This window comes from Oncorhynchus mykiss, chromosome 3 (assembly GCF_013265735.2).
Source record: "Oncorhynchus mykiss isolate Arlee chromosome 3, USDA_OmykA_1.1, whole genome shotgun sequence".
Taxonomy (NCBI): Eukaryota; Metazoa; Chordata; class Actinopteri; order Salmoniformes; family Salmonidae; genus Oncorhynchus; species Oncorhynchus mykiss.
Genome location: NC_048567.1, coordinates 3,482,937 through 3,492,521, shown reverse-complemented (window position 1 = coordinate 3,492,521; position 9,585 = coordinate 3,482,937). Strand labels below are relative to the sequence as shown.

The 9,585-nt window shown below is 42.2% G+C and overlaps 1 protein-coding gene and 1 long non-coding RNA gene across 2 annotated transcripts in view; both read right to left on the bottom strand.

The window, feature by feature from the left end:
• Window positions 1–553: 553 nt before the first annotated feature.
• The window catches only part of LOC110520733 (diacylglycerol O-acyltransferase 1), a 32,837-nt gene continuing 23,805 nt past the window's right edge, over window positions 554–9,585 (bottom strand). The window contains exons 10-17 of the mRNA XM_036965917.1: window positions 9,359–9,397; window positions 9,194–9,235; window positions 9,044–9,088; window positions 8,759–8,871; window positions 8,523–8,588; window positions 8,228–8,315; window positions 1,640–1,702; window positions 554–1,515 (exon numbers count right to left, since the gene is read on the bottom strand). Coding sequence (XP_036821812.1) covers window positions 1,351–1,515; window positions 1,640–1,702; window positions 8,228–8,315; window positions 8,523–8,588; window positions 8,759–8,871; window positions 9,044–9,088; window positions 9,194–9,235; window positions 9,359–9,397 — 621 coding nt within the window. The 3' untranslated portion in view covers window positions 554–1,350. The remainder of the gene's footprint in view (window positions 1,516–1,639; window positions 1,703–8,227; window positions 8,316–8,522; window positions 8,589–8,758; window positions 8,872–9,043; window positions 9,089–9,193; window positions 9,236–9,358; window positions 9,398–9,585) is intronic.
• On the bottom strand, window positions 2,036–4,524 carry LOC118944810. Its single transcript, XR_005040131.1, has 3 exons — window positions 2,927–4,524; window positions 2,356–2,757; window positions 2,036–2,108 (listed from the first exon to the last, which is right to left on the bottom strand). It is a non-coding gene; the product is annotated as an uncharacterized LOC118944810 (long non-coding RNA).

The following is a 9,585-nucleotide window of genomic DNA, read 5'->3' as shown; positions in this document are numbered from 1 at the left end:
TTATGCGGTCTGCAACAGAACAAATCGTCACTCCTGTTCTAATCTAAAACCCTATCAGCCGCGGAACATCTTGCAGACTCGGGATCTGAGCAGCGTCACATTGTATGTCGGGGACAGGAAGTAGAATTACCTGTAGCCATTTCAGGAAGTCTTCCTTCTACAGAAGCCATTCATCACACACTCTCTCTGATTGGATGATTCTGGCACCCTCATCATCTCAGGACTTATTGCTAGGAACGGCAACGTGTTTGTCCAGAAACAATAGACGAGAGATTAGAAAACATCAACACATGCTGCGGAATAGAATTCTACTTGACAAATGTTGCCACGTTAAGAAGTAATAGACTAGCACACCGAGATGGACGCTTTTTTGTGTGCAAGTTTTGTTTTTTCATATGAACTTCCTAGTAACCGCCAAGAGGTGGCCCTCTTTCCTGTGTTTCAACTGTGGAGCAAAAACCACGAGTCTCAGTGGCAGATAAAGCAGAGGGAAGTGAGAAATACATGATTGGTAGTAACAACATGAAGTCAAATAGGACATCATTCACATAAATAGAGAAATATATTTACTTGTCCATGTAGTTCTGTCGGCAACATAATAATGACCCAATTAATGGAATAAAGTCAAGAATCAACAGCTGCCATTTTCGTATCTATACATATCCCTCTATACGTACCCAAGTAAAACAAGATGACAAAATATTGAGGCTTGAGTGGCATAAATACACATAAATCTTACAAACACACATGTCATTGTTGTGTACATTTTCTGAGAAACTGGCACTTTTTGAAAATTGCACTTGTCAGACATGTTTCAATAAGGCATATTCTAATATTCACTAACTAAATGGATTGTTTCTATAACAAGTGTGTTATCTTTAAAGTGGCAATCAGCAGTTGAAACAATAACAAAGCTGCCTCCCCACCCCTGGTTCAGTAAAAAGCTGAGGGATGGGACTGGAGAAATGGAATCACTTTCAAATTCATGGACAGAGATATGGATGCAACGATTGACCATCCATGATTAAAAACAAGTATAGTTTTAACCATGTTTTGAGGCTATATAGTGTCTGTTTACATTTGATTTGTTTACAAATATTGGAGTAAAACAATCCTATATTTTGGTTTGTGATGGGGAACGACAGTCGAACTAAGCTGGTGAGGCATTTATAAGTTATGTTCCTCAAGAATCGATGGGTACATATATCATTAATGTATGAGTCCAAAAATGGATGTAGCAAATGCTGATGGCCCCTTTAAGGTGCTTCCATAAAGTAGCATACAGTACATTTCTAGCTCTATTTGTCTTTCCTATAAAAGGCTGGTCTGGTATATATTCCCCTGAGGAGGTCATTCAGGTCCACCTCCCGCTGACCCCTCTCTGTAGTGAAGTACATAGTAGTCGTGGACGTACATGAGCACGGCGATTGGCTGGCCAATGATGAGAGAGAGCCATACGGCTGCGTTGCCATAGTTACCTCGGAGAAAACGCGCCACAAACCAGGCCAGCGGAAGCTGTAAGCCAAGGACTCCATTTAGTGAGTAAACAAACACAACATTCATTTTAATGAGTGAAAAACACCACCAGTAAATTACTTCAGACAATAAACTTTTTAATTTCTCAGTTCTAAGATCTCACCTGAGCCATCATGCCCATAAAAGCCCATGGCCTCAACATCTTCAGTGGAACACTGACCAGGTACTGTGAAGACAACATCAGCAACATTAAGTTTTAGTTTTCAAGAACAGTTTTCAACACAGTCGTCATCTCCTTTATCCACAGTGAACAGGAAAATAATGTTTCCACTCCAGACAGCTAACCTCTGGAATGACACCTGAGGTAACAGACAGACAGCTAACCTACGGAATGACACCTGAGGTAACAGACAGACAGCTAACCTATGGAATGACACCTGAGGTAACAGACAGACAGCTAACCTATGGAATGACACCTGAGGTAACAGACAGACAGCTAACCTATGGAATGACACCTGATGTAACAGACAGACAGCTAACCTATGGAATGACACCTGATGTAACAGACAGACAGCTAACCTATGGAATGACACCTGAGGTAACAGACAGACAGCTAACCTATGGAATGACACCTGATGTAACAGACAGACAGCTAACCTATGGAATGACACCTGATGTAACAGACAGACAGCTAACCTATGGAATGACACCTAGTTTGTACAGGAAATAAAGGTATCTGAGGTAACAGACAGACAGCTAACCTATGGAATGACACCTGATGTAACAGACAGACAGCTAACCTATGGAATGACACCTAGTTTGTACAGGAAATAAAGGTATCTGAGGTAACAGACAGGTAGCTAACCTACGGAACGACACCTGAGGTAACAGACAGACAGCTAACCTATGGAATGACACCTAGTTTGTACAGGAAATAAAGGTATCTGAGGTAACAGACAGGTAGCTAACCTACGGAACGACACCTGAGGTAACAGACAGACAGCTAACCTATGGAATGACACCTAGTTTGTACAGGAAATAAAGGTATCTGAGGTAACAGACAGGTAGCTAACCTACGGAACGACACCTGAGGTATCAGACAGACAGCTAACCTATGGAATGACACCTAGTTTGTACAGGAAATAAAGGTATCTGAGGTAACAGACAGGTAGCTAACCTACGGAACGACACCTGAGGTAACAGACAGACAGCTAACCTGTGGAATGACACCTAGTTTGTACAGGAAATAAAGGTATCTGAGGTAACAGACAGGTAGCTAACCTATGGAATGACACCTAGTTTGTACAGAAAATAAAGGTATCTGAGGTAACAGACTGGTAGCTAACCTATGGAACGACACCTGAGGTAACAGACAGACAGCTAACCTATGGAATGACACCTAGTTTGTACAGGAAATAAAGGTATCTGAGGTAACAGACAGGTAGCTAACCTACGGAATGACTGCTGGATGACTATCAAGCCTCGCCTCATTGCTCTGAGTGATGGGGAGCTGACAGAACCCTGCTGTGTGACCCTCTGATCTACAGATCCCAGTCTCCTGATCCCTCCTGGCATTACTCAGGGGTTTGTGTGTGTGTATGTGTGTGAGAGAGTGTGTGTGTGTATGTGTGTGTGTGTGTGTCTGTCTGTATGTGTGTGACACAAGGATCCCTCCTGTCATTACTCAGGGGAGAGGGGGAGACTGGTGTCCCGCAGGGCGCTGTGGTGCTCCGCTCCTCTCTGCTCCGCTCGCTGTCCTCTGAAGGTCAGCGTTTAAAACAGCAGCAGCAGCCCCGTTTGTCTGTCTGTCCGGGATGGGGATGAGGAGAGGGAGGGAGCCGTATCTCTGTGAACCTGCTGACTGAACAGGCTCCTCACCGTACACTGCTCTTATCTCCTCCTCCAGAAGCACAGCAGCCTGATATGGCCTTGTGTTCCACTCCTTTCCTCCTCCTCTCATCCCAGCTACACTAACGTCCCTCCAACACTGACCTTCGTCAATGATGAAGAGTGCTGGATATAAGCCAAGTGCACCCACGTGTGTGTGTGTGTGTTTGTATGTGTGTGTGTGTGTGTCTGGACAAGTATTGCCACTGTGTAGTATATCCACTGTGTAGTATAGCCACTGTGTAGTATAGCCACTGTGCAGTATAGCATAGCCAATGTGTAGTATTTCCACTGTGTAGTATAGCCACTGTGTAGTACAGCCACTACGTAGTATTTCCACTGTGTAGTATAGCCACTGTGTGGTATAGCCACTGTGTAGTATAGCCACTACGTAGTATTTCCACTGTGTAGTATAGCCACTGTGTAGTATAGCCACTACGTAGTATAGCCACTGTGTAGTATAGCCACTACGTAGTATTTCCACTGTGTAGTATTTCCACTGTGTGGTATAGCCACTGTGTAGTATAGCCACTACGTAGTATAGCCACTGTGTAGTATAGCCACTGTGCAGTATAGCATAGCCAATGTGTAGTATTTCCACTGTGTAGTATAGCCACTGTGTAGTATAGCCACTGTGCAGTATAGCATAGCCAATGTGTAGTATAGCCACTGTGTAGTATTGTCACTGTGTAGTATAGCCACTGTGTAGTATAGCCACTGTGTAGTATAGTCACTGTGCGGTATAGTCACTGTGTGTATAGTCAGTGTGTAGTATAGCCACTGTGCAGTATAGCCACTGTGTAGTATAGCCACTGTGTAGTATAGCCACTGTGTAGTATAGCCACTGTGCAGTATAGCCACTGTGTAGTATAGCCACTGTGTAGTATAGCCACTGTGCAGTATAGCCACTGTGTAGTATAGCCACTGTGTAGTATAGCCACTGTGCAGTATAGCCACTGTGCAGTATAGCCACTGTGCAGTATAGTCACTGTGTAGTATAGCCACTGTGTAGTATAGCCACTGTGTAGTATAGCCACTGTGCAGTATAGCCACTGTGCAGTATAGCCACTGTGTAGTATAGCCACTGTGTAGTATAGTCACTGTGTAGTATAGCCACTGTGTAGTATAGCCACTGTGTAGTATAGCCACTGTGTAGTATAGCCACTGTGTAGTATAGCCACTGTGTAATATAGCCACTGTGTAGTATAGTCACTGTGTAGTATAGTCACTGTGTAGTATAGCCACTGTGCAGTATAGCCACTGTGTAGTATAGCCACTGTGTAGTATAGCCATTGTGTAGTATAGCCACTGTGTAGTATAGTCACTGTGTGTATAGTCACTGTGTAGTATAGTCACTGTGTGTATAGTCAATGTGTAGTATAGCCACTTTGTAGTATAGCCACTGTGCAGTATAGCATAGCCACAGTGTAGTATTGCCACTGTGTAGTATAGTCACTGTGTAGTATAGTCACTGTGTAGTATAGTCACTGTGTAGTATAGTCACTGTGTAGTATAGCCACTGTGTAATATAGTCACTGTGTAGTATAGTCACTGTGTGTATAGTCAATGTGTAGTATAGCCACTGTGTAGTACAGCCACTGTGTAGTATTGTCACTGTGTAGTATAGCCACTGTGTAATATAGCATAGCCACTGTGTAGTATAGCCACTGTGTAGTATAGTCACCGTGTAGTATAACCACTGTGTAGTAGTCACTTTGTAGTATAGCCACTGTGCAGTATAGCATAGCCACAGTGTAGTATTGCCACTGTGTAGTATAGTCACTGTGCAGTATAGCCACTGTGTAGTATAGCCACTGTGTAATATAGCCACTGTGTAGTATAGCCACTGTGTAGTATAGCCACTGTGTAGTATAGTCACTTTGTAGTATAGTCACTGTGTAGTATAGTCACTGTGTAGTATAGTCACTGTGTAGTATAGCCACTGTGTAGTATAGTCACTGTGTAGTATAGTCACTGTGTGTATAGTCAATGTGTAGTATAGCCACTGTGTAGTACAGCCACTGTGTAGTATTGTCACTGTGTAGTATAGCCACTGTGTAGTATAGCCACTGTGTAGTATAGTCACCGTGTAGTATAGCCACTGTGTAGTAGTCACTTTGTAGTATAGCCACTGTGCAGTATAGCATAGCCACAGTGTAGTATTGCCACTGTGTAATATAGTCACTGTGTAGTATAGTCACTGTGTGTATAGTCAATGTGTAGTATAGCCACTGTGTAGTACAGCCACTGTGTAGTATTGTCACTGTGTAGTATAGCCACTGTGTAATATAGCATAGCCACTGTGTAGTATAGCCACTGTGTAGTATAGTCACCGTGTAGTATAGCCACTGTGTAGTAGTCACTTTGTAGTATAGCCACTGTGCAGTATAGCATAGCCACAGTGTAGTATTGCCACTGTGTAATATAGTCACTGTGTAGTATAGTCACTGTGTGTATAGTCAATGTGTAGTATAGCCACTGTGTAGTACAGCCACTGTGTACTATTGTCACTGTGTAGTATAGCCACTGTGTAATATAGCATAGCCACTGTGTAGTATAGCCACTGTGTAGTATAGTCACCGTGTAGTATAGTCACTGTGTAGTAGTCACTTTGTAGTATAGCCACTGTGCAGTATAGCATAGCCACAGTGTAGTATTGCCACTGTGTAGTATAGTCACTGTGCAGTATAGCCACTGTGTAGTATAGCCACTGTGTAATATAGCCACTGTGTAGTATAGCCACTGTGTAGTATAGCCACTGTGTAGTATAGTCACTGTGCAGTATAGTCACTGTGTAGTATAGCCACTGTGTAATATAGCCACTGTGTAGTATAGTCACTGTGTAGTATAGTCACTGTGTGTATAGTCAATGTGTAGTATAGCCACTGTGCAGTATAGCATAGCCACAGTGTAGTATTGCCACTGTGTAGTATAGTCACTTTGTAGTATAATCACTGTGTAGTACAGTCACTGTGTAGTATAGCCACTGTGTAGTATAGTCACTGTGTAGTATAGTCACTGTGTGTATAGTCAATGTGTAGTATAGCCACTGTGTAGTACAGCCACTGTGTAGTATTGTCACTGTGTAGTATAGCCACTGTGTAATATAGCATAGCCACTGTGTAGTATAGCCACTGTGTAGTATAGTCACCGTGTAGTATAGCCACTGTGTAGTAGTCACTTTGTAGTATAGCCACTGTGCAGTATAGCATAGCCACAGTGTAGTATTGCCACTGTGTAGTATAGTCACTGTGTAGTATTGCCACTGTGTAATATAGTCACTGTGTAGTATAGTCACTGTGTAGTATAGTCACTATGTAGTATAGCCACTGTGTAGTATAGCCACTGTGTAGTATAGTCACTTTGTAGTATAGTCACTGTGCAGTACAGTCACTGTGTAGTATTGTCACTGTGTAGTATAGCCACTGTGTAGTATTGTCACTGTGTAGTATAGCCACTGTGTAGTATAGTCACTGTGTAGTACAGCCACTGTGTAGTATAGTCACTTTGTAGTATAGTCACTGTGTGTATAGTCAATGTGTAGTATAGCCACTGTGTAGTACAGTCACTGTGTAGTATTGTCACTATGTAGTATAGTCACTGTGTAGTATAGTCACTGTGTGTATAGTCAATGTGTAGTATAGCCACTGTGCAGTACAGTCACTGTGTAGTATTGTCACTGTGTAGTATAGCCACTGTGCAGTACAGTCACTGTGTAGTATTGTCACTGTGTAGTATAGCCACTGTGTAATATAGCATAGCCACTGTGTAGTATAGCCACTGTGTAGTATAGCCACTGTGTAGTATAGTCACCGGGTAGTATATCCACTACGTAGTATAGTCACTGTGCAGTATAGCCACTGTGTAGTATTGCCACTGTGTAGTATATTCACGGTGTAGTATAGCCACGGTGTAGTATAGTCATTGTGTAGTATAGCCACTGTGTAGTATAGCCACTGTGTAGTATAGTCACTGTGTAGTATAGCCACTGTGTAGTATAGCCACTGTGTAGTATAGCCACTGTGTAGTATAGTCACTGTGTAGTATAGCCACTGTGTAGTATAGTCACTTGTGTAGTATAGCCACTGTGTAGTATAGCAACTGTGTAGTAGTCACTTTGTAGTACAGCCACTGTGTAATATAGCATAGCCACTGTGTAGTATAGTCACTGTGTAGTATAGCCACTATGTAGTATAGTCACTGTGCAGTATAGTCACTGTGCAGTATAGCCACTGTGTAGTATAGCATAGCCACTGTGTAGTATTGCCACGGTGTAGTATAGCCACTGTGTAGTATAGCCACTGTGTAGTATAGCCACTGTGTAGTATAGCCACTGTGTAGTATAGTCACTGTACAGTCATGCAATAACTATATCTGTGGCCTTTAAAGTCTAATCTGACTAGCAATCTCAGCAATTATGAAACTGTAGTCTCATAGAATGCAGGATTTCTTCACAAATGGTATACATACTGTATATAGTCATTGTCTGATGAAAACCTTGTAACTACATGTTTTGCCAATTTAAATTGTTTTACATTTATTGAAAGTGGTATCTAACCTCAATGTACTCTGAACATTTCATGTCTTTAGAATCAAGAACATTCAAAATAGCTTCTAAATGGTCATAATTCTATATTCGTTGATGGAAAACATGTTTTTTTCTTGTCTTTTCTCTTTGAAAAGTTGATGTTTTGGCGATTGAATGTTTGGGTCAGACTGTGATGATATGAGCTGCAGTGGCAGCAGAGCATCCTGGTTAAAAACCACCTGATGAAGCTAACACTCTGTTTCACTTCACAAGGAATAGTAAAGATGAGCGCAGCGGTCAGTCTGCTTTCACCCAGCTAGGAGCAGAGCACCTTACCTCATGAAAGAAGGCTGAAGCCAGGAACACTGCTGATTGGCCGAGCCACTTACTGACTCCACTCTTCAGCAGGGGCTTGTAGAAGTGGCTTTGGGAGAGAGAGAGGGAGCAACACAGGAGGAAGCATATCAAACACCTCATGGCAGCTACCAGCTCACAAATCCCCAATACATCCTCAATACATTTCTGCTCAGTATCAACCTCCATTCCACTGATTCCGTACCACTGAATCATTTATAGGATCTCAATGTTAACATACAGTATACTATGCATAGAATACATTGCATCTACTCACCGAAGGCACCATTTGTGTACTGGAATATTCCAGTTTTGCCAAAAGTATGTGATGGTCTCAGAGTTCCTGCAAGAAAGGGAAAAGTCTCCTAGTCATGTGAAGTGATGTATTTTACAGTGGTACATGCTATTGGTATTTTACTTGTGTACATCTCAAATGATCACTTCTCCCTCTTAGTAACATACTGGCAATAAACAATGGAACGTAAGAAAACAGACCGTATTCATTTCACCTACCACCAGTCTCTGTAAAACTCTCGGTCTCCAAATTGCAGGAGCTCAGCAATAAAGTTCAAGGACGAGTGGAAGAACCAGTAGAAGAATATCAACCAGAGAAGATGATTGGGCACCTGATGGGAGAGAGAAGACAGGGGAATAATACTGTGTCCAGGACAACATAAAACAACAGTAGAACAACGGAACGGCCCAATACAATGTTTATGTCATATCTCTCAAGGCCCAAGGTTACTATCAACCATGTTACCATGACCGCATTACCCCGGTGTTCTCTTGTGTACTCACGGCTAGTCTGAGTAGACGCTCCATCATCATAGGCAGGTCCATATCCTACAGGATCAGGATCAATGAAGAAAGAGAGATTGTATTGATAGAGAAAAATAGTCAAAAATACTGTAAATGTAAATCATAAATGTCCCAGTAATCCTACTTTACCTCCAATGGCTTCATAGAACTCTGAATAATGGGTATCATCCACTGGAGGCAAATAAGAGACCGATGAGGTGAATAAACAGCACAAATCATAAATAAAATGAGGTGCTTATTCTCAATAAATACATGTAGTCACTATACATAAGTCAATGTCAGGAGAAAACATACCTGCTGTGTTAATCCCACCAATAACTGGGTGAAGAACAGCTGGGAAGACAGATGATTTGTTTACTTAGCATTTCTCCTCTAAATCAAACAAAGATACTGTGTGTGTGTGTGTGTGTGTGTGTGTGTGTGTGTGTGTGTGTGTGTGTGTGTGTGTGTGTGTGTGTGTGTGTGTGTGTGTGTGTGCAGGAAAAACGCTGTCTGCCTTTTATCTTTGGATAAGTCTTGGG